This window comes from Lampetra planeri, chromosome 18 (genome assembly GCF_965212315.1).
Source record: "Lampetra planeri chromosome 18, kcLamPlan1.2.h2, whole genome shotgun sequence".
NCBI lineage: Eukaryota > Metazoa > Chordata > Hyperoartia > Petromyzontiformes > Petromyzontidae > Lampetra > Lampetra planeri.
The window spans coordinates 7,119,221-7,144,310 of record NC_136124.1 but is presented as its reverse complement, the minus strand read 5'-3'; the positions used below and the strand labels follow the sequence as shown (position 1 = coordinate 7,144,310).

Below are 25,090 nucleotides of genomic sequence, written 5' to 3'. Positions count from 1 at the left end.
CAAGTAAAACCATTGGGAAGAGATGAGCTCCCAAACGAACTTTCTAAGGGAGGGGTGTGATTGCAGGCCGCCCTGCATGACATTGCAACCGCCTGGACTCCAGGATGGGAGCCATAGGATAGGATGTCCTAGTGGTCCATAGTTGCAAGAAGGAGGACCTCACAGAAACAACTTGGGGAATCCCTGGCTTTACTGAGTTGGGAAAGTTCCTGGTAAGGTCAATTCAACGTCTTGCTTTCAACACACGGGGGAGGTTTGCAGAGCTGTGATATTTCAGGCTATTGAGGTCCTGCATGGATGCCATTTTCCCACTTGCTCTGCTATAGCAGAGGTTTAGAGAATTTAAATAGAATCGACATCTCTGCTTTATCGTCTTCGTCAAGGCGTAAGATACTATTAAGAGACCAGACTTTTGCTCACAGCATGCCCAAGTAGTTTCTGTTCGGGTAGATGTAAGAGCCAAGCCGGGTGCGGCACGGGTTCCAGAGGAGATGGGCTGATGTGGTACATGACGATTTGGAGTTGTGGACTTCCCGATGACTGGTACCAGCGATGTCAAGATCAACCTCTGGAGGAGACTCATGGATGGCACCACCGAGCAATCGGAGGCAGTTGCCCTCCAACAAAACGCTCGCAACGAGTGAAGCACCGATAGGATAAAACGCAGCGATTTTGCAAAGTTGGGGGGCACAGTTCGTGCATCTGCCGGTCATCTCAGTCAACTCGTAAACTTCGACCTGTCCGCCAGCAACTGACCCACGCATCACGTGGCCCCAAAGTGGACCTCGCCTGGCACAAGCGCCGGTGGTGATGTCACCGCCACCCCGTGGCGAAAAGCGGCTGTTGTGAAGGGGTGGTGTGTGTCTCGTGTACACATCGGGTCTCGGTAGCTGAGCAGAATTTCAGCCTGCATAGCGCTGGGGTGGGCTGTGCATACCGAGGTTGGCTATAGGCGACGTGGTGGCCAGCAGAGGGCAGTACACCAAATATAAATTGTTGTCCTCTACTTCTACGGTCACGTTGCCTGTGCTCCGCGCCATGAACCACACTGCACTGGCACAGCGTGCAGAGCGGTGCGACTCCGCGCGACATGGGCAGGACCTCATCCAGCAGTGAGTGGGTTGATCAACAAAGGTCCCCTGCACTACGAGTGCACGCTCCCTACGTTCACCGCTAGGGGGCGGCCGAGTCCCGGGGTAATGGATGAGGCGGCGCTGCTCACGATCTCGCTCCACGCGCTCCGCTCCGTGTTAAGTTCAGGCGCTCACCTCTCCCATCCCGTGGTTCTTTGCGCGCTGTCGAGCTCCTGTTCCGTTATTTCTGCAATCCAGCAGTGGGTCGACCTTGGCTGAGGGCGATTACAAAACACAAATCACAGCGCTGTTGTAGTTCACAAACATTATAAAAATAATATGTGGCCCGTACGGGGATCGAACCCGCGACCTTGGCGTTATTAGCACCACGCTCTAACCAGCTGAGCTAACCGGCCACTGATGTAGGTGGGGTCGCTAACGCAGCATGGATAGCAACGTCCCTCACCACAAACTCACCCACACAAGGTGACATCCTCACCAGCTCATCCTTACCGGCAACAACAAATACCGCATAAGCAGAACTCAATTATATCTCCACAAATAACAACAATAATGCTAATACAACAAATTCTCGTGCATGTGGCTGTCTTTCCAGGCAAACGTGACCGACCGCATTTGTTTAAGCACGTGGAACTATGGACCGGTTTCGACGTTCTGGGTCTCATCAGTGGAATGAGACTTGTTTAAACAATTGCTATTGTGTTGCCAGATCTTATTGGCAGCGCATGGCCATCACCATCATTAACAGCTATGCTCAATCCACTGCTGGATGAAGGCATCCCTCCACACCAAGCTGCCACCACCTCTCACGATTCTGTTCTTCTCATATGCACACGTTTTGTTCTGGCGAACAGCAAAAAATGGGATTTTGCAATGCTTGTAAGGAAAATTGTGAGATTTTTAAAAATCGTTCGTGAGGTAAATGTATCTAATTAATCCCGTATTCAATCGCTTTATCATCTAATTCATTCTTACCTCATTCACGCATATCTCTCCTTCAATTTAATTTTCACCTCATTCAATCATTGACACCTCTAATTCATTCTTTCCTAATTCAATCACTAGTTTCCTCTCATTCATTTGAATTATTACTTAGTTAAATCACTTATGCCTGTTATTCATTTCTCATTCTGGCCTCATTCAATCACTCCCTCAAGTACCACCCACAAGGCTCCTTGAGACTGCAATGACTTCGTGGCCTCGCCGTTGCTAGGGGCACCGTTGCTAGGGACCCCGTTGCTAGGGACCCCGTTGCTAGGGACACCGTTGCTCGGGACACCGTTGTTCGGGACACCGTTACTAGGGACACAATTGCTCAGGACACCGTTGTTAGGGACACCGTTGCTCAGGATACCGTTGCTTGGGACATCGTTGCTAGGGAAACCGTTGCTCGGGACATCGTTGCTAGGGAAACCGTTGCTCAGGATACCGTTGCTCGGGACATCGTTGCTAGGGAAACTGTTGCTCGGGACATCGTTGCTAGTGACACCGTTGCTAGGGACACCGTTGCTAGGGACACCCTTGCGCGGTTGACAATTGACCCTCTTGGCCAACAGAGAAATGTTTGATTCCTTCGTGCACATAAGCACGTTAGCGTAGCGAGGTTTTGCATTTTGTAGTCCACATAATGAGTTTTGTTTTTCGTTTATAACACGGCAACCCAAGGTCGTATAATCTTTTTTTTGCTTGCACACCCTCAGACAACGGGGCAATCAATCGATTTCAAATGTGATCAAGTAGCTATAAAAAAAAATGTGGATTTGTATGAAGTGTTTTAAAAGTTCGTACGTCCATACAGACAGCCAAACAAAACAAACAACTAGGTTACGTGAGTATATATATACAGATGGATAGATTGATCCGCCTGGCGCGTGCACGCGAGCTTTCCATTCAATGAGCTGCTCTACATCATTTCCCCGTCACTATCCTTGGCCATCTGCCGGTGCGGCGCTTCTCCACTTCACAGTGATGATATTTATTATTACTGCGACTACTACTACAAGGTTCCTTGGAACACTTTTCAGAGTCAATATCATTCAGTTACACAAAGGCTCCCAACAACCAGCCACGACGACGGTGATGTTGATGTCTCTCTCTCTCTGTCTGTCTCGACGTGAGCCGCGTTCATAGCGGCCTCCCTTCCATTTCGCTCTGTCCGTGATATTTACTCAAGATTACAGGGGTGTTAATTCTAGATTTGAAGCTTTCGTGACTGCAAAGATTCATATTATTAGGGTTTTTCGGTAAAGTCACGTAGGTAAAAAATAAAAATTAATAAAAAGTAAAATAAAAATAAAATAATAAATCACGACGTTTCGGAGGCAACACAAGCTTCCGTCTTCAGGTGAAACCGTCTCACTTGATACAGCAATCGTGCTGTGACGGTTCCACCTGACGACGGAAGCTTGTGTTGCCTCCGAAACGTCGTGATTTTTATTTTATTTTTATTTTACTTTTATTAATTTAAAATTTTTACCTACGCGACTTTACCGAAAAAAAACCTGAGAATATTACAGGGGTGGCCAATCTGTTACAGACCCAAGGCCCAACAAGTTCCCGTGAGTTCTGTAAAGAGGCAAGTGTACAATATATAGCGGCGGGTGATTTTGGCACAGCACGGGAGACATTCGTTCTTCTTCGCTACGACTGTGAGAGCACATTCTACGTTATGCCCCTTCGACAGAGACGCGTGTGATGGATTAAAGAGCCGCATGCTTGCTGCTCAAGAACTTTTCATTGTAAAACTTCTCCAAATTCCATCCAGTTGTTCAAATTGATCGTGGCACTTAATTCGCTGTTTTCCACGGCTTCTTGTGGTACCTCTAATTATCCCGGTCTGCCCCACACTCATATTCAGTGTTTTGTTTTCTTATTACATGTCCAAGAAATATAACTTTGGCTTGCCCCAATTATTCTCTTTCATTTCCTGAGGAGGAATCATACACGAGCGAGAAGGCAGCAGCAGCAGCAGCAGCAGCCAACAACTACCAACAATTGCCCAAGATCTGAAATCTTACGTATATATGTTTTCAGCCATTTAATAATGAGTGTCCATGCACGTAGATCAAATGTGTGATAATTTCGCTAATTGTAATAAAAATATCTTAATAGGGGGGGGGGGGTGGTGATAATAGCAACATGATACACTGGCTGACAGGGTGGCACAGTGGTAGCGCCTCTGCCCCACAGCAAGACATTTTCTGGGTTCGAGTCCCGACCCGGGCACTCTGTGTGGAGTTTATATGTACTCCCCCTGTGATGCATAGTGTGTGAGAGTGTGTGAGTGTGTGGAGTTTATATATCCCCCCCTAATCTGCAGAGTGTGTGAGTTTGTGCACCTAGCCTGGCACAAGCGCTCTGGTGACGCCACTGCCACACAGTGGCGAACAGCTCTTGTTGCTGTTCGAGTTTGCATGTGTCCCCCTGTTCTGCGATGGGTTTACTCCCATAACTAAACACGCAACACACGCGTAGGATGCAACTGGCGTTGGTTAAAAACATTCCCAATGCCTAAACATTACCTGCAAATTACTCAATGGGAATTATACATCGCAGCGACATCGCTCCGTAACTGCGAAAACTTGGCAGGACCCTCCACAAAAGAGTCTCAAGACTCGGTTGGGCTTTCCTGTGTAAACAAGCGGAATGAAAACAATCCCAAATAAAGTATACTGGGTTTGTGGTTGAAAACGAAGGCTCTTGGCTGCGTGAGTTGGCTCAGACAAAAGCGATGCCAATGGGGGGGGGGGGTGAGGTTACCTGTGCGCGAGTCACGTGGTGCGGGCTCTGGGTCGTCTTACCTGGTGAGGGGCGGGGTGAGGGGCGGGGTGAGGGGCTCCTGTTGCCTGTGTGAGGAGGAGTGGCCATGATGATAAAGGCGTCCCCCATTAATCGGCACCGCGCAATCAGCGGCGGTGATTTGTGAACAGGAGAGAGTGGTGACAGCGGACAGGTGAGAACCTGTCTCCCCTTCTCTCTGTGTCTCCCAGCGGAAACCATTTGTCTGCCTTCTTCTATCTCTCTGTGTCTCTCTGCTTCTCTGTGCCTCCCGTATCTGCCTGTCCCCGTGTGTCTCTCCGTGTCTGCCACTGTCTCCCCGCGTCTCCCTATGCCTCCTTACGTCTCGCCGTCTCTCTCACAATGTCCCCATATCTCCCTTGCCGTGTGTCCCCCCCCCCCCCAGTCTCCCCTTGTCTCCCCGTGTCTCCCCGTGTCCCCCCCCCCCCCGTCCTGTCTCCCCGTGTCTCCCCGTGTCCCCCCCGTCCTGTCTCCCCGTGTCTCCCCGTGCCCCCCCCCGTCCTGTCTCCCCATGTCTCCCCGTGTCTCCCCGTGCCCCCCCCGTCCTGTCTCCCCGTGTCTCCCCGTGTCTCCCCGTGCCCCCCCCCCCCGTCCTGTCTCCCCGTGTCTCCCCGTCTCCGCACGTCCCACCGTGCTCTTGTCTCCGGCAAAGGTCACAGAGAAAATACGGGAAGGGGGGCACTTTTGCGGAGGGGGGGGGGGCACAGTGGGAATAGGAAATACGTGTAAGGGGGGTGGGGGGATAAACGAGGCACAGGGTGGGTTGTGGGGGGAGGGGGGTTAGAAGAGGTCACAGGGGTCACGGAGGCGGGGGGGGAGTAGGAGGTTGGGGGGTTCAGACCCCTTCCGCCCTCCCCCTCTGGGGTCCCCGGGCGTGAGTCCCACGAGGTGGCGGATCTCGACTCAGACTAAACACAACGGCGGGGGCGGACAGGCGGGGGGCGGGCGGGTGGGGGGGGGAGGGGACAATTTCCTAAATTCCTTCATCTGGGCCGAGAAAACCCGAGAGACGCGGGGGGGGGGCGGGGGGCAGAAGCCATGGGTGGCCCCCTCCTCCCTCCGTGAGACGTGAGAACCACGAAGACGTCTGACAGACACAGCTGTAATCACGACTTCATCTCTCTCTCTCTCGATCTCTTTCGGAACGCCGCAATAGGCTGGCTTGGAGTTGGGATTTTCGGCGTAAGGCACTGCCACTAGAGTGCACGAGGAATACATCTACGCATAAGAATTGTACATTGTTGTACCACCGTATAACCCTAGAATCCTGTGAACAGGTTTATAAAAAGGGTAAGAAAAATAATGCGAGTAGATGTGACGCGCCAATATAATGAGCGCTAATTCGGGACTGTTATGGCTGAGATGAAGCACCGGGTATAATAACAACGCAACAATGCACGGAGCTTTTCCCAATCCACTGCTGGATGAAAGCCTCCCAAGCCCCGTCGGTCATTGCATCGTCTGACCATACTTCACCACGCTGGTAAACGCGGATTGGTAAAGAAGGGAGGGAGGGGGGGCGTCAGGAACGGTGCTGATAATGAAATCGCCACTGATATGAGCCGTCGTCTGGACTCAGTCTCAGGTCGTCGGGTATCTGACAGTGCAGTGGCCGCTAACCGCTGCGCCACCGCTCCTTCAAATGTAGAACTCTTTCACGGACACCTTTTGCACAGACCATCAGTCTTGTCGTGATCTTACCTGGCGAAATAAGGCCGTGGTGGCTAATGAAATGTGTACACATTTTTTTTTATTTTTTGTATGCAGAGAGACACATGAAAGCGAATGTTCTGCGAAATATTTTGTTAACATACAGCTTTCTCCACAACGACGCGATAACGAATACTTTGTGTTATATAACATAATTTTGCGTCCAAACTCGGACCCACATCTTAGTGAAAGTGGGCCCTTGCCTGTAACCATCTGGCAGTTTACCAGCAATTGATTCCAGCGAGCCCCACGCTGCTGATGAGACACTGAAGGTCGAAACCGGCCCCACGGCCAGATGGGATTTTTGTAAGAAAAGAAATAAGTTATTACATTTTCTGTGGAAAGACAGATGTATGTTGGAGACGTAAAGTCTGCTCGTCAAGTTGGTGAAATAAAGGACGTCACTCACGGTGCGGTGATATCAACAGTCTCTCACCTGGTTAAATAAACAGCCGTAAATTACTGCCGACATTGAATCCCAGTGCTCTTTAACTTGGCAAGTAAAGGACGTCACTCACGGGCGACGTTGAATCTCGGTGTACAGTACTTTCTCCTCGTTAAATAAAGGCAGTACATTCATCTCAGTTGTGCTCTCTCAACTTATCTCTAACAACAATAATTATGATTTACAGTGGGCTTACGGTTAATTAAAGGACGTCCTCGTTTTGCGTTTGTGGTGTCGGGAGGGAGCAGGGTTGGGTGCGTGAACCCCACAGATAACCCGGTCCGGTTGGACTCCCGTTCTGTGACGATCCCCTAAGTACAAGCCCATCCTATAGGAGGGGTCAATGGGAGCACCCCCCCCCCCCACGTCGCCTCATCACCGTGAAGGCGCCTTCGTGTGATCGGGGAGCGGGCGGCGAGTGGAAGCGAGCGGGTTAACGAGAGAGTGTGTGCGTGTGTGTGAGAGAGTGGGTGCGTGTGTGCGTGAGAGTGTGTGCGTGTGTGAGAGAGTGTGCGTGTGTGTGAGAGTGTGTGCGTGTGTGTGAGAGAGTGTGTGCGTGTGTGCGTGAGAGTGTGTGCGTGTGTGTGAGAGTGTGTGAGAGAGTGTGTGCGTGTGTGTGAGAGAGTGTGTGCGTGTGTGTGAGAGTGTGTGCGTGTGTGTGAGAGTGTGTGAGAGAGTGTGTGCGTGTGTGTGAGAGAGTGTGTGCGTGTGTGCGTGAGAGTGTGTGCGTGTGTGAGAGAGTGTGCGTGTGTGTGAGAGTGTGTGCGTGTGTGTGAGAGTGTGTGAGAGAGTGTGTGCGTGTGTGAGAGAGTGTACGTGTGTGTGAGAGAGTGTGCGTGTGTGTGAGAGTGTGTGAGAGAGTGTGTGCGTGTGTGCGTGTGTGAGAGAGTGTGTGCGTGAGAGAGTGTGTGTGTGTGTGAGAGAGTGCGTGTGTGAGAGAGTGTGTGCGTGTGTGAGAGAGTGTGTGTGGGTGTGTGAGAGAGTTTGTGTGTGTGTGAGAGAGTGTGTGCGTGTGTGAGAGAGTGTGTGTGTGTGAGAGTGTGTGCGTGTGTGAGAGTGTGTGCGTGTGTGAGAGAGTGTGGGAGAGTGTGAGAGAGTGTGCGTGTGTGCGTTAGTGTGTGCGTGTGTGAGAGTGTGCGTGTGTGCGAGAGTATGGGGGAGTGTGAGAGAGTGTGAGAGAGTATGGGAGAGTGAGAGAGTGAATCTGTAAGTGTGTGTGGGTGTGAGAGTGTGGGAGAGAGTGAATGTTTAAGTGTGCGTGGGTGTGAGAGAAAGTGTGGGAGAGTGTGAGAGTGTGGGAGAGTGTGATATATTGTGGAAGAGTGTGTGATAGTGAAAGTGCGAGAGATTGTGTATTGTAGTGTGAGAGAGTGTGAGAGAGAGAATGTGTAAGAGTGTGGGGGATGTGAAAGTGTGTGAGAGAGAGAGGACATGTGTGTGAGAGTACAGTATATGGGGGAGCGGTGGGGTAGCGGTTAGCGCGCTGCACGACGAACCCGGCGACCCGAGTTCGATTCCTGGCCAACACTTATATAAATCGGTTCTGGGCCTCCCATAGGTTGGCTCAGCCTCAAATGAGTACCTGGTGCGATGTGTAAACATCGCAGCTGGGAAGACAAATGCGGAGGTGGGCGTGGTGCTGGCCACCCACCCCCTCGTGTGTCGTGCCGGCCTTCATAGGTGCTCGTGCAGAGCACTTGCCCCTACAGTCTGTTAAAGCTATAGGGGAGGGGGGGGGGGCTCTTTGTGTTGAGCAGATGTTCTTGCTTGGACCCAGCGTGCGCTCAAGATGTTTTGTGGATGCGCTTATACCGGAACAGATTGTTGGCGATTCCATGTCCATGGGCTGCACAGAAGTCTAACAACTTCCTCCCGTTGTTATTGAGCTGATCTGGCCCATGCCTTCCAATCACTCAAATTCAAAGTGTTTGCGTCACGACCCCACGCGGGCGTTACCGTTCACCCAGCAGGACGACTCGATCCCGCGGGGCCACGTTAGCCAGCGCCTTGAGCCTTGCCTGCATCCCACCAATCGTGTCCATCTTCGGTGGGGGCAAAGGCAACCACCACCATTTATCACCTCCTGTTGATGGGGAGGTGAGTTCACAGAAGCCTCGGACTGCCTTACAAATCTGCAGGGTGCTTAAAAAACATGTTGACGCTTATATGGAACTATCGTTTTCAGTTGAAAAAGAACGGATAAACACTGTAACATGATGAATGTATGTTAACACGTGCCTGGAATCTTCTCCAGGTGGTCTCCAGAGCCCGGAGGCACATTTCTCGTAGTATTGTTGCAAATTCTCTGAAGTGTTAACATCTTTTTGAAGCACCCTGTATTTCACCCTAGGACTGCAGAGGACTGTCCACCCCTCGTGGTGACAGGAGCCAGCACCAGTCCACAGAGGCGGTACTGGCCCAGCTCCCCACAGAGAAGTGGCAGCCTCTCCTCTCCAGTGAGCATTCGTGCATTCCACGTGGCCAGCCGTAGTAAATGGTTCCGCGAAACCGGGTTTGGCCAGGGGACGTCATGGACGCCCGTGACCCCTCAGGCCTCTGGTGCATGCTCACGGTGCATGTCCATGTGGTTGGCAAACCAAAATAACAAGAAGAGCGAACATTCGAATTCGGTAAAAAAAACATCAATATTTCAAGAGATGCGATGCATTTGAATTCGAGACGGTGGTCCTGATTAAATAACTTCCGCGGAGCAGCCTTTGAAGAGGCGCACGCGGCTCCACAGCCGAAGGTTGCCGACCCCTGCCAAAGCACAATCTGTGGCCGCGGCTCTCCGGTTCGTGAGGTGGAGGGATCATTCGCGCCTCGCACCGCACCAGAGCCCCCGTTTTCCTTTCGCGTGGCTGGCGCGTTGATAACGGCCGTGGCCTCGCCGCGAGAAGGGCCGAGGTTCGATTTCCAATTCGGGCGCCGTTTCTGCTGTGGAGTTTGTAAGTTCGCCCCCTGTTCTTCACGAGGTTCCTCTGGGCTTTCCAGTATTCTCATATGGCCAAACATCCCAATGATTAACTTATTGAGGATTACGCCTCCGACTTTGACAACTTGACGGGACCCTCCTGAAAAAAAGTATCGGGACTCAGTAAGGCTTTCCTGGAGAGCCAAATATCATGCAATAAAATGAAGATTTCCCCATTGTAAAGTGAGGATGCCATGAGATTGTCTAATATCAATCAGCCCCCCCACCCAGTGCAATTGCTGACACTGCATTACGGGTGGTAGCATAGCCCAGGGGAAGGGGCATGGGCCAGGGGAAGGGGCATGGGCCAGGGGAAGGGGCATGGCCCAGGGGGTAGGGGGCATGGCGCTGCTACGGAGGAGCGTGAATTTGGGTGGATCACGCGGACGTCTGGTGGGGCAGGGCCCAATCCAACCACCCCCTATCGCCGGCCCTGGTGGAGCCAAGTGGTGCGTGAGATCTGTCCTGGGCCTTCCTGAGGCCGACTCAACCTTACGCGAGCACGAGGCTCGCTGTTTTAACATCGGTGCTTGACAGACAAATGCGCATGGGGGTTGTTGTTGGCTGCACCACCTCAGAACTCGCGCCAGCGGTCTGCAACGGCACATGGGGGGGTGGTCGTTGTGCTTCGTGTGTTGTTTGAGAGCTGTGTGTGTGTGTACAGAGGACACACACACACAGCTCTTAAACAGCACACGCGCAACATACACACACGACACACAAACCACTCACAGACTCCTTACAACGCGCATACACACATTGCACACTTATCTCACACACACACACCTGATACAACACCAAAGACAAAAATCCTCCGCAAAGCCGGCACAGACTTAAGCGAGCCGGCACCTATGAAGGCCGGCAGGGCACACGAGGGGGTGGGTGGCCAGCACCACGCTCGGCCGCCTTTGTCTCCCCTGTGGCAATGTTCAAACACCGCACCAGGTACTCATTTGAGGCTGAGTCGACCTAGGGGAGGCCCAGGACTGGTTCAGATATCGTTCGTGAGCGGAAATTGAACTCGGGTGTGCACTACCGCTGCCCACATATACATGTAACCCACACACCCCCCTCTATATACCCCTCTTACACACACACACACACCTCTACACACCCCTCTTACACACACACACCGCTACACACCCCTCTTACACACACACCTCTACACACCCCTCTTACACACACACACCTCTACACACCCCTCTTACACACACACACCTCTTACACACACACACACACCTCTACACACCCCTCTTACACACACACACCGCTACACACCCCTCTTACACACACACCTCTACACACCCCTCTTACACACACACACCTCTACACACCCCTCTTACACACACACACCCTCTATATACCCCTCTTACACACACACACACACCTCTACACACCCCTCTTACACACACACCTCTACACACCCCTCTTACACACACACACCTCTACACACCCCTCTTACACACACACACCTCTACACACCCCTCTTACACACACACACCTCTTACACACACACACACCTCTACACACCCCTCTTACACACACACACACCTCTACACACACCTCTTACACACACACACACCTCTACACACCCCTCTTACACACACACACACCTCTACACACCCCTCTTACACACACACACACCTCTACACACACCTCTTACACACACACACCTCTACACACACCTCTTACACACACACACCCCTACACACCCCTCTTACACACACACACACACCTCTATATACCCCTCTTACACACACACACACACCTCTACACACCCCTCTTACACACACACACACCTCTACACACCCCTCTTACACACACACACCTCTACACACACCTCTTACACACACACACCCCTACACACCCCTCTTACACACACACACACACACCTCTACACACCCCTCTTACACACACACACACCTCTACACACCCCTCTTACACACACACACCCCTACACACCCCTCTTACACACACACACACACACACCTCTACACACCCCTCTTACACACACACACACCTCTACACACCCCTCTTACACACACACACCTCTACACACACCTCTTACACACACACACCCCTACACACCCCTCTTACACACACACACACACACACCTCTACACACCCCTCTTACACACACACACACACCTCTACACACCCCTCTTACACACACACACACCTCTACACACCCCTCTTACACACACACACCTCTACACACCCCTCTTACACACACACACACCTCTACACACCCCTCTTACACACACACCTCTACACACCCCTTTTACACACATACACCTCTACACACCCCTTTTACACACACACACCCCTACACACCCCTCTTACACACACACCCTCTATACACCCCTCTTACACACACACACCCCGCCCCCCGCTGATGCTGTGATAAGCTCTGTTGGTAGGGGGTGGGGGTTAGAGGAGGGCAGGGGGATGGGGGAGTGGTGTTGATTTTCCTCCCCGATCTGATCGGGAGTCGCGATTAAAACGGAACAATTACAGAGCACGCGGTGGGGGGGCAGGAGGGGAGGGGCACCCCCCCCCCACTCTCGCCCCCACTGAGAGTTTGAATGAAGCCGCTTCTTCTTGGCATGAAACGGCGCGAGACGGGGACGACGACGACGATGATGATGGCGGCGGCGAGTTTATGATGATGAGTTAATGATGAGTTGATGATCATAATGACGGGTCTTTAATAGTGGTCATTAGGTGATTATGCGGTAGTCGTGATGACGATGGTGACCGGAGACGACAGCGGAGGGGAGAGCGAGGGGTGGGAGGGGGGGGGGAGAGCGAGGGGTGGGAGGGGGGGGAGCGAGGGGTGGGAGGGGGGGGAGCTGGAAAAGAAGAGCGAGCGGAGAGTTCGAGGAGAGAGCGGAGGGAGAGTGTGGGGAGAGGGGAGAGTGTGGGGAGAGGGAAGGAAGAGTGTGGGGAGAGGGGAGAGTGTGTGGAGAGTGTGGGGAGAGAGGAGAGTGTGGGTCAGAGGGCAGAGTGTGGGGAGAGGGGAGAGTGTGGGGAGAGTATGGGGAGAGGGGAGAGTGTAGGGAGAGGGGAGAGAGTGGGGAGAGGGGAGAGTGTGGGGAGAGGGAAGGAAGAGTGTGGGGAGAGGGGAGAGTGTGGGGAGAGGGGGGAGTGTGGGTCAGAGGAGAGAGTGTGGGGAGAGGGGAGAGTGTGGGGAGAGGGGGGAGTGTGGGTCAGAGGGGAGAGTGTGGGGAGAGGGGAGAGTGTGGGGAGAGGGAAGGGAGAGTGTGGGGAGAGGGGAGAGTGTGGGGAGAGGGAAGGGAGAGTGTGGGGAGAGGGGAGAGTTAGGGGAGAGGGGAGAGTGTGGGGAGAGGGGGGAGTGTGGGTCAGAGGGGAGAGTGTGGGGAGAGTGTGGGGAGAGGGGAGAGTGTGGGGAGAGGGAATGGAGAGTGTGGGGAGAGTGTGGGGAGAGTGTGGGGAGTGGGGAGAGTGTGGGGAGAGGGAAGGGAGAGTGTGGGGAGAGGGGAGAGTGTGGGGAGAGTGTGGGGAGAGGGGAGAGTGTGGGGAGAGGGAAGGGAGAGTGTGGGGAGAGGGGAGAGCGTGGGTCAGAGGGAAGGGGGAGTGTGGGGAGATTGTGGGTCAGAGGGGAGAGTTTGGGGAGAGGGGGAGAGTGTGGGGAGAGGGGAGAGTGTGGGTCAGAGGGGAGAGTTTGGGGAGAGGGGAGAGTGTGGGGAGAGGGGAGAGTGTGGGAGAGTGTGGGGAGTGGGGGAGAGTGTGGGGAGAGGGGAGAGTGTGGGGAGAGGGAAGGGAGAGTGTGGGGAGAGGGGGAGAGTGTGGGGAGAGGGGGAGAGTGTGGGTCAGAGGGGAGAGTGTGGGGAGAGGGGAGAGTGTGGGGAGAGGGGAGAGTGTGGGTCAGAGGGAAGGGGGAGTGTGGGGAGAGTGTGGGTCAGAGGGGAGAGTGTGGGTCAGAGGGGAGAGTGTGGGGAGAGGGGAGAGAGCGTGGGGGGGGGGGGCAATCCTCTCGCTCGACTCGGCCGCGCGCAGAGAACAAAGCGCCTCTTGCCAGACCCCTCCACGTTACATCGCCTGCAGCGTTACCCCTCCACGTTACATCGCCTGCAGTGGCGTTACCCCTCCACGTTACATCGCCTGCAGCGTTACCCCTCCACGTTACATCGCCTGCAGTGGCGTTACCTCTCCACGTTACATCGCCTGCAGCGTTACCTCTCCACGTTACATCGCCTGCAGCGTTACCCCTCCACGTTACATCGCCTGCAGTGGCGTTACCTCTCCACGTTACATCTCCTGCAGCGGCGTTACCCCTCCACGTTACTCGCCGCGTTACTCGCCGCTCGGGGGGCTGTTTAAATCCCCGCCTCCGATGCCAGAGTAAACTGTTTAAACGACACGGGGGGGTAGGGAGGGAGGGCATTGCTGGGTGGGAAACGGGGTGAGTGCGGTGGCTGGGTGAGTGGCTGGGTGAATGAATGGTTGAGCCGGTGGCTGGGTGAATGAGTGGGTGAGTGAGTAGATGGGCGAGGGGGTGAGTGTTTGGGTGAGTGGTTGGGTGAGTGGTTGGGTGAGTGGTTGGGTGAGCAGGGGAGTGAATGAATAGCTGGGTGAGTGACTGGGTGAATGAATGGTTGAGCCAGTGGTTGAGTGGGTGAGTGAGTGGGGTGAGTGAGTAGATGGGCGGGGAAGTGAGTGTTTGGGTGAGGAGGTGAGTAGCTGGGTGAGTGGTTGGGTGAGTGGCTGGGTGAGTAGCTGGGTGAGTGGTTGCGTGAGTGGCTGGGTGAGTGGTTGGGTGAGTGGCTGGGTGAGCAGGGGAGTGAGTGTCCTGCTGGACAATGTCTGGCCATGTTTGGCAATGGAGGCTCTGGGCCCTCGTCAATAAGAACGTGCCTCCTCACGTCACCGCGGTGAGGGACGTTACCGCGACGAGGCCGAGTACAGTCTCCAGTCGAAACATTCACCCCCACCCCCACCCTCACCCCCACCCTCACCCCCACCCTCACCCCCACCCTCACCCTCACCCCCACCCCCACCCTCACCCTCACCCCCACCCTGACCCCCACCCTCACCCTCACCCCCACCCTCACCCCCACCCTCACCCCCACCCTCACCCTCACACCCACCCCCACCCTCACCCCCACCGCTGGTGTCTGTGACGAGCGCCTCTCTCTCTCCCTCCCTCCCGCCCCTCAATCCCTGCGTTCTCTCTCCCCGTGTAAACATCTCTCTCTCTCCACTCTCCACTTACTCTCCACCCCCCGTGCATCATCGGCTCCCCTCTCTCTCTCTCCCCTCACTCTCCACGTGTAAAATACCTCCTCTCTCCTACCTCCCTCTTCTCTCTCTCTCACCTCCTCACACCGTGGAATCCCCTCTCCTCCTCCTCATCATCCTCACCCCCTTCTCTCTCCTCGTATATCGTCCGTCTCCCCTCCCCCTCTCTCTCCCCTCTGAGTATTCCCGTTATACCGTCTCTCCTCTCTCTCTGCGTCTCTCCCCTCTGTCTCTCTCCACGTGTACCCCCCCCTTCTCTCTCACCATCTCTCCCCTCTCTCTCCCGTGCCCCCCCCCCCCCACGATCTCCGCCATGCGTCTCAGGTGACGCAGCCCGAGCGAGATTCGAGCCGGGCGAAGCAGGAGGAGGAGGAGCGTGGGGATTCGGGGCTCCCGGTGGCTCCCGGTGGCTCCCCGTGAGAGCCCCCCAACCCCTCCAGCCGTGAGTCTGTGAGCGCCTCGCAGGAGGAGGAGGAGGATGCGTCACCGCCGGCGCCGCGTGGCTGCGCTCTCCGCGCTCTGCCTCTCCCCGTTCCTCATCTCGCTGCTCAACGTCTTCCTCCTGCTCCTCCCGGGCGCCATGGAAGACACGGACGCGCCGCGCACGGCCAAGCCCAGCCCCGGCACGGGAACGTGGACACGATGGACGCGATTGACACCGTGGAGCTGGGGATGCTGCCCCCGCCCCCCGGCGCCGCGGGGGGGGCCCCCGGCGGAGGGGCTGCTCCGCTCGCTGGCGCGCTGGGCGGGGGTGCGCGCCCTCGGGGGCACGGGGGGCGGCCACGCCGAGCTGAGCCGCCTCATCCGCGCCCGGCACGCCGAGGTGAGCCGCCTCCGGGCTCTCCACGCGGGGGGCTCCCCGTGGGGCGGCGGGCGCGTCTCGGACCGCCGCCTCATGGAGACGGGGGGCTACCGCCACCTGTCGAGGCGGGGGGGGTCCCCCCTCTCCGTCGCCACCACGGCCGCCGCCGCCACCAAAGCTGTTGACCCCGAGGAACCCAGGTCTCTGGGTTGCGCCGATTTGGCCACCGTGTCTGGCCTCCAGTATCTGGGCAGCGGGTACACGAAGGCCGTGTACAAGGCTGTGCTGGGGCCTCCCACGGGGTCACCCTCGGGCTGGAGGGGGCCCGTGGCGCTGAAGACGGTGGATTTGGGAGGCCACGATATGGCGACATGCGTGAAGGAGTTTGGTGACCCGGACGGATGCTACCGGCTCGCGGCGGCCAAGCTGCTGAAGGAGATGACCATCCTGGGTCGACTGAGGCATCCCAACGTCGTGCGGGTGAGGCGTGCTGGCATCGGCAGAATCATCGACATCCATCGGCAGAATCATCGTCATCCATCGGCAGAATCATCGTCATCATCTATTTGCAGAATCATCGTCATCCATCGGCAGAATCATCATCATCTATTGGCAGAATCATCGTCATCTATTGGCAGAATCATCGTCATACATCGGCAGAATCATCGTCATCCATCGGCAGAATCATCGTCATCGGCAGCAACGGTAGCATCATCATAATCAGCAACAGCAGCAGAATGAGTCTGCTGAAGCAGTTGTAGCAGATGTAGAATAACCATCATCATCTGTAGCGTCATCAGCAGACATTAGTATCAGCAGTAGTAGTAGCAGCAGTTCCATAATCATGATCGTCATCAGCATCATCAGCAGGGGTAGCAGCAGAAACAGCAGCATCAGCAGTAGCGTCATTGTAAACATAATTAGCATCAAACTCCATCATCAATAACAGCTACATCAACAAAAGTATATACATCATCAGCAGCAATGTTATCATCATTATTGTAATCATCGTTACAATCACCGTCATCCTCAACATTAGCAACATTCTAACCACCATCGTGATACACGCCTTCATCATGCTCCTCTTTATCTGCAGCATGATCAACATCATCAGCATCCTCAACATGATTCATCATCATCATGGAGTCTACTACACTCCATCACCATAGATGCCATCAAAGCCATGAGTGTCGTCATATGTGTTGCTCGTACGTTTACACACCTTACACACTGTACCTTATGTACACACCTACATAAATATCACACACGCCTCTTGCATATCGTACACACACACACACACCGTGCACACATCATACTGTAACGCATTAACCCTTCGTCACCTGCATTGTTGCGAGTACACGCGTGTGTGTACACACGGGATACAAACGCGAGTACGCGTGCGAATATATTATTGTAAACGTGTGAATCCACGTGCGTGAGTACATGTGTGAATGTCGTCGCGTCCGTGTCGCTGTGCGCGTGTGTGTGTGTACAACACGTGGCGTGTACACCACGTGTTGTGTACACGCCGCGTGTTGTGTACACGTGCGCACGTGTTGTACACGCCACGTGGTGTACACACGCACGACGAGTGGCCTTGGATGATGGCGCGACGTGGCCTTGACGCACAGAGCAACATTGGGGGACAATGACCCGTGAAGGACGACGCGTGGAGCGAGCGGGGTTGACGGCGGATCTCGTCTTGATGTGCCTGTCGTCAGCATGCTTGTGGGACAGCCTGTGTGTGTGTATTGAAGGGCGTGAGATCGTAAATGGACACAGTGATCGATGTTGCCACTTGCGTTTGATGGATGAGATCATTATGGAGCCGGGATTGAATTTATGGATGTGAGATTGGTTAGGGTTTTAGTTTGACATCAAATAATTGTGGTGTCTGGTGTGATATTGTTATTGTTGTGATGCTCACTTGCACAGAAAGGCCTCACTGAGTCCCAATACTTTTTTTCCAGGAGGGTCCTGCCAAGTGATTCGCAGTAGCGAGCGATGTTACTATCCGTGATCCCAATTGAGTGATTTGCAGGTAATTTGTAAAGTCTAGGTTGCTTGGCCAATACCGGTTACATTGTGTGGCGCTTTTGCGATGGTAGGAAGAAGATACAAACTCCACACAGGTGCCCGAGTGGAGTGCTGCGAGGCACACGGGTTACCGATGTGCCACCCTGCCCTGGGATTAATGTGGGTCTTGCATTTGATGGATACGAGATCACTATGGATTTGGTATTGGATTATGGATCTGTAATTGGCATTGGGCTTGAGTTTGGGTGATGTCAGGTGGCTATGGTGCGAGGTGTTATGCGGACCCGGGATTGAATGCATCTGAGATTGGATGGATCTGTGATTGAGGATCTTGGATTTATGGATCTGGAATTGGATGGATTCACCAGCGCGGAGATGAAGCGAACGGATACGTTCATGTGCCAGAGAGCGATGTGGGTGGTTTTGCAGATCGTGGGGGGGGGGGGGGCTTCGATCCAGCAGTGGATTAACAAAGGCCTGTGAATTCGAACACCGAGGAGAGATGAGATTCGCCGGAATTCTGTGATGGGAGGAGGAGGGGGGGTGGGAGGAAGAGGAAAATCCGCCCCCGAGGCGACCTCCCACGTAGCGGATGATGATGATAACGAAGATAAACGATGATGATGAGATGATGTGAGCCGGGCGAGATGATGGAAAATATGGGGGCGGGAAGGGCAAGGAGGGGGGAGGGAGGGAGGGGGGTGGATTCCACGTGTGTCTGCGTGTCTGCGTGGGGAGCGTCGTTGTTAGTGCAGCGATTAGCGCTACGCTGCACCACGAACCCGCACACGGGCCAACACCACCAGTGACGATTTTCCGAATTCGGTTTTGGTCCTCCCCCTAGGTCGACTAAGCCCTAAATGAGTTCCCTCTAGTGCGGTGTGTAAACATCGCCACCGGGGAGACAAAGACGGCCGGACGTGCTTGTTGGCCACGCACCCCTTCGCGTGCCGTTCATAGGGTGCTCGCTGAACAATCACCTGCCCCAAGAGTCTGTTTAGACGCCTATAGCGGCGGGGATCTTGTAGAGAGTTGTTGCTGCTTTGTGTCCACTCTTTGTTGTTGTGCGTGCGAGTGGGGAGCGGTGGCGCAGTGGTTAGCGCACTGCGCCACGAACCCGGCGGGCCACGGCCACCATCAGTGGCGACTTCGCTGTAGACGGCTGCCCGGCGCTTTGGGTAAACGTCGCCACTGGGGAGACAAAGGCGGCCGGGTGTGGTGCTGGCCCTCGTTGTGCCGTGTCGTCTGTAGTCGGTGCCCGCAAACAGCACTTGCCCCGACAGGCAGCCGAGGCTACGGCGGGGAGATCTTCTTTGTCTTTGTGTGCGTCCACGTGCGTCTAACGCAGTGCACACCCAACCGCGTGTGCGGTGTGTGGTGTGTGTACGTGTGTGTGTGTGGTGTGTGTACGTGTGTGTGTGTGGTGTACGTGTGTAAGATGTGTGTGTGTACGATGTGTGTGTGTGTACGATGTGTGGTGTGTGTACGATGTGTGTACGGTGTGTGTGTACGATGTGTGTACGGTGTGTGTGTACGGTGTGTGTACGTACGTGTGTGTGTGTACGTGTGTGTGGTGTGTGTACGTGTGTGTACGTGTGTGTGTACGTGTGTGTGTGTAAGATGTGTGTGTGTGTACGATGTGTGGTGTGTGTACGATGTGTGTACGGTGTGTGTGTACGTGTGTACAATGTGTGTGTGTGGTGTGTGTACGTGTGTGGTGTGTGTGTACGTGTGTGTGTTTGTATACGTGTGTGTGTAAGATGTGTGTGTACGATGTGTGTGTGTGGTGTGTGTACGATGTGTGTACGATGTGTGTGTGTAAGATGTGTGTATGTGTACAATATGTACGTGTGTGTGTACGGTGTGTGTGTACGTGGGTGTGATGTGTACGATGTGTGTGTGTGTATGATGTGTGTGTGTACGGTGTGTGTGGTGTGTGTACTGGGTGTATGTGCACGATGTGTGTATGTGTGAGGTGTGTGTGTGTGTACTGTATGTGTGTGTGTACTGTGTGTGTGTACACATTCGCGCCTTGTGGGGTAGCGTGTGTACAGTACGGTGTGTACAGTACGCGGTGTGTGTGAGGCTGTACTGTATATAATGAGTGTGAGGTCAAATGCAGTCGGACGCGTTCAAGGCAAGGTGAGGGATTGGTGGGTACTGGAGGAGGTTAATGTGAGCAGGGTGAGGGAGGTGTGAGTGGTGAGCGAGGTGTTAATGGTGAGGGAGTGGTGAGGGAGGTGTGAGTGGTGAGCGAGGTGTGAGTGGTGAGGGGCAGGGTGAGGGAGTGGTGAGGGGCAGGGTGAGGGGCAGAGTGAGGGAGTGGTGAGGGGCAGGGTGAGGGAGTGGTGAGGGGCAGGGTGAGGGAGTGTTGAGGGGCAGGGTGAGGGAGTGGTGAGGGGCAGGGTGAGGGAGTGGTGAGGGGCTGGGTGAGGGAGTGGTGAGGGGCTGGGTGAGAGGGTGGTGAGGGGCTGGGTGAGGGAGTGGTGAGGGGCAGGGTGAGGGAGTAGTGAGGGGCAGGGTGAGGGAGTGGTGAGGGGCAGGGTGAGGGAGTGGTTAGGGGCTGGGTGAGGGAGTGGTGAGGGGCTGGGTGAGGGAGTGGTGAGGGGCAGGGTGAGGGAGTGGTGAGTGGTGAGGGGAAGGGTGAGGGAGTGGTGAGGGGCAGGGTGAGGTAGTGGTGAGGGGCTGGGTGAGGGAGTGGTGAGGGGCTGGGTGAGGGAGTGGTGAGGGGCTGGGTGAGGGAGTGGTGAGGGGCTGGGTGAGGGAGTGGTGAGGGGCAGGGTGAGGGAGTGGTGAGTGGTGAGGGGCAGGGTGAGGGAGTGTTGAGGTGCAGGGTGAGGGAGTGGTGAGGGGCTGGGTGAGGGGCTGGGTGAAGGAGTGGTGAGGGGCAGGGTGAGGGAGTGGTGAGGGGCTGGGTGAGGGAGTGGTGAGGGGCTGGGTGAGGGAGTGGTGAGGGGCAGGGTGAGGGAGTGGTGAGTGGTGAGGGGCAGGGTGAGGGAGTGGTGAGGGAGTGGTGAGGGGCTGGGTGAGGGAGTGGTGAGGGGCTGGGTGAGGGAGTGGTGAGGAGAGGCTGGGTGAGGGAGTGGTGAGTGGTGAGGGGCAGGGTGAGGGAGTGGTGAGGGGCTGGGTGAGGGAGTGGTGAGTGGTGAGGGGCAGGGTGAGGGAGTGGTGAGGGGCAGGGTGAGGGAGTGGTGAGTGGTGAGGGGCAGGGTGAGGGAGTGGTGAGGGGCAGGGTGAGGGAGTGGTGAGGGGCAGGGTGAGGGAGTGGTGAGTGGTGAGGGGCAGGGTGAGGGAGTGGTGAGGGGCAGGGTGAAGGAGTGGTGAGGGGCAGGGTGAGGGAGTGGTGAGGGGCAGGGTGAAGGAGTGGTGAGGGGCAGGGTGAGGGAGTGGTGAGTGGTGAGGGGCAGGGTGAGGGAGTGGTGAGGGGCAGGGTGAAGGAGTGGTGAGGGGCAGGGTGAGGGAGTGGTGAGGGGCAGGGTGAGGGAGTGGTGAGGGCTGTGTGGGGTTTCCGGAGTCTGGGTATCGTCAGGAGCAGCGGTGAGGGGGGAGGGGCTGTGATAGGGATGGGGGGGTCACGAGGGGAGGGGCTGTGATGGGGATGGGGGGGTTCATGAGGGGAGGGGCTGTTATGGGAATGGGGGGTCACGAGGGGAGGGGCTGTTATGGGAATGGGGGGTCACGAGGGGAGGGGCTGTGATGGGGATTGGGGGGGTCACGAGGGGAGGGGCTGTGATGGGGATGGGGGGTCACGAGGGGAGGGGCTGTGAGGGGGATGGGGGGTCACGAGGGGAGGGGCTGTGATGGGGATGGGGGGTCACGAGGGGAGGGGCTGTGATGGGGATGGGGGGTCACGAGGGGAGGGGCTGTGATGGGGATGGGGGGTCACGAGGGGAGGGGCTGTGATGGGGATGGGGGGTCACGAGGGGAGGGGCTGTGATAGGGATGGGGGGTCACGAGGGGAGGGGCTGTTATGGGGATGGGGGGTCACGAGGGGAGGGGCTGTGAGGGGGATGGGGGGTCACGAGGGGAGGGGCTGTGATGGGGATGGGGGGTCACGAGGGGAGGGGCTGTGATGGGGATGGGGGGTCACGAGGGGAGGGGCTGTGATGGGGATGGGGGGTCACGAGGGGAGGGGCTGTGATGGGGATGGGGGGGTCACGAGGGGAGGGGCTGTGAGGGGGATGGGGGGTCACGAGGGGAGGGGCTGTGATGGGGATGGGGGGTCACGAGGGGAGGGGCTGTGATGGGGATGGGGGGTCACGAGGGGAGGGGCTGTGATGGGGATGGGGGGTCACGAGGGGAGGGGCTGTGATGGGGATGGGGGGTCACGAGGGGAGGGGCTGTGAGGGGGATGGGGGGGTCACGAGGGGAGGGGCTGTGATGGGGATGGGGGGTCACGAGGGGAGGGGCTGTGATGGGGATGGGGGGTCACGAGGGGAGGGGCTGTGATGGGGATGGGGGGTCACGAGGGGAGGGGCTGTGATGGGGATGGGGGGTCACGAGGGGAGGGGCTGTGATGGGGATGGGGGGTCACGAGGGGAGGGGCTGTGATGGGGATGGGGGGTCACGAGGGGAGGGGCTGTGATGGGGGTGGGGGGTCACGAGGGGAGGGGCTGTGATGGGGATGGGGGGTCACGAGGGGAGGGGCTTTCTGGACTTTAGTTCACGAAACCCGAGCGTGGGATGTAACCTGAACTCAGACTCACACACAGACACACAAATACTCCCTCTCACACACACAGACTCACACACACACAGACTCACAAATACTCCCTCTCACACACACAGACTCACACAAATACTCTCATACACAGACTCACACACACAGACTCACAAATACTCCCTCTCACACACACAGACACACACAGACACACAAATACTCCCTCTCACACACACAGACTCACACAAATACTCTCAGACACAGACTCACACACACAGACTCACACACAGACTCACACAGACACACACACACACAGACACACACACAGACTCACACACACACAGACACACACAGACACACAAATACTCTCTCTCACACACACAGACTCACACACACACACAGACACACACACATACACACACAGACACACACAGACACACAAATACTCTCTCTCACACACACAGACTGACACACAAATACTCTCATAAACACACAGACTCACACACACAGACTCACACACAGACTCACACAGACACACACACAGACACACACACAGACACAGACACACACAGACACACACAATATTCTCCCACACAGACTCACACAGACACACACACACAGACACACACACAGACACACACACAGACACACACAAAATACTCACACACACAGACTCACACACATACACACAGACTCACACACAAATACTCTCACACACACACAGACTCACACACAGACTCACTCAGATGCACATACAAAGACAAAGATCCCCCGTATAGCCTTAACAGACTGTAGGGGCAAGTGCTATTCGCGAGCACCTATGAAGACCGGCACGGTACACGAGGGGGTGGCCAGCACCACGCCCGGCCGCCTTTGTCTCCCTAGTGGCGATGCTTACACACCTCATAAGGTACTCAATTGAGGCTAAGTCGATTAGATGCAGATGTAGTGGTGGTATTGACGTGCGCCGACTGTGACAGTGATGGATCACGGGGCGGCGCGGGGTGCGGGGTTGGGCACGCGTTGTGGGCGTGGTGTGGACGCGCGCGCCGGGAGTGACAGATGACGGGGCGGCGCGGAGTGAGTGGTGAGGCACGATGAGATGTGGGAAAAGAGGATCGTAGCCAGCGCCCGGCGATTGGTCGAATAAGTGGGGGCTCGCAGCGACGTCCGCAGGTGGGGTATAAAGGGGGACGCGCGAGAGCACTCGAGGAGAGTTACCCAGTTGAAGACCCGAAGACGGAGCTGAAGACCTAGTGAAGCCGAGTAGCTCAGTGGCGTTAGTCGCCGAGTAGCTAAGTGGATGTTGGTCATCCGAGTAGCTCAGTGGCGTTAGTCGCCGAGTAGCTAAGTGGATGTTGGTCATCCGAGTAGCTCAGTGGCGTTAGTCGCCAAGTAGCTAAGAGGATGTTGGTCATCCGAGTAGCTCAGTGGGCGTTAGTCGCCAAGTAGCTAAGTGGGTGTTTGTCACCCGAGTACTAAGTGGATGTTGGTCATCCGAGTAGCTCAGTGGGCGTTAGTCGCCAAGTAGCTAAGTGGGTGTTTGTCACCCGAGTACTAGGTGGATGTTGGTCATCCGAGTAGCTCAGTGGGCGTTAGTCGCCAAGTAGCTAAGTGGGTGTTTGTCACCCGAGATACAAAGTAGGTGTTAGTCACCTGTAACCAAGTTTGATAAAATAAAGAGTGTGTTACCCGTGAAGTCGTCTCCCGCCGAGTTACTACATTACAACTGGCGTCAGAAGTAAACCTGTCTTCAAGAAGTATGGACACAAGGAAGACTACCCGTACCCACGAGCGAGGTCGGGATGACGACGGCGTACCGGGGACACCGACCTCGGGAGTAGAGGACGAGGAGTTGCCGCCGATGCAGCACTTCGCGGTGATGGCCGACGCTCCGCTTGCCTCCGACACCAGCCTCCAGGACGCGCACTCCCGGTTGGCGGAGTTGCTGCTCGCCGCCGCTGCAATCTTGGCCGAGATCTCCGTTCCAGCGGGCGGGAAAACGGCTGCGGGGTTGGAGGAAGGAGCGAGGCTGGCGGGATCCCGCCAAAAGGCGCTTCGCGCCAAAAGTCTGGAAGTTCCCGCCGTTTTTGAGGGGCCGCCATTGATTGGCGGGAAACACGGACGCCACGTGGCCGGACACCTCCGCGCAGCGCAGCCCACGTCATCAGAGCGCGCCGGAGCCCTCCATTTTGCGCCTGACAACCGAGCCGACATTTTACACAACTCCAGCGGAGCGCGGGAAAATCTCTCCGACGTCGACGACGATCGGGTCCTCCAGCAAAGATTGCCCGCGCTGTCGGCGTTC

General features: G+C 55.8%; 1 protein-coding gene and 1 non-coding gene across 2 annotated transcripts in view; one reads left to right on the top strand and one right to left on the bottom strand.

Moving 5' to 3' along the window:
- Positions 1 to 1,415: 1,415 nt before the first annotated feature.
- Positions 1,416 to 1,489, bottom strand: TRNAI-AAU (transfer RNA isoleucine (anticodon AAU)). Its single transcript has one exon. It is a non-coding gene; the product is annotated as a tRNA-Ile (tRNA).
- Positions 1,490 to 4,947: 3,458 nt separating this feature from the next.
- The window catches only part of PKDCC (protein kinase domain containing, cytoplasmic), a 34,608-nt gene continuing 14,465 nt past the window's right edge, over positions 4,948 to 25,090 (top strand). The window contains exons 1-2 of the mRNA XM_078602421.1: positions 4,948 to 5,046; positions 15,608 to 16,565. Coding sequence (XP_078458547.1) covers positions 15,762 to 16,565 — 804 coding nt within the window. The 5' untranslated portion in view covers positions 4,948 to 5,046; positions 15,608 to 15,761. The remainder of the gene's footprint in view (positions 5,047 to 15,607; positions 16,566 to 25,090) is intronic.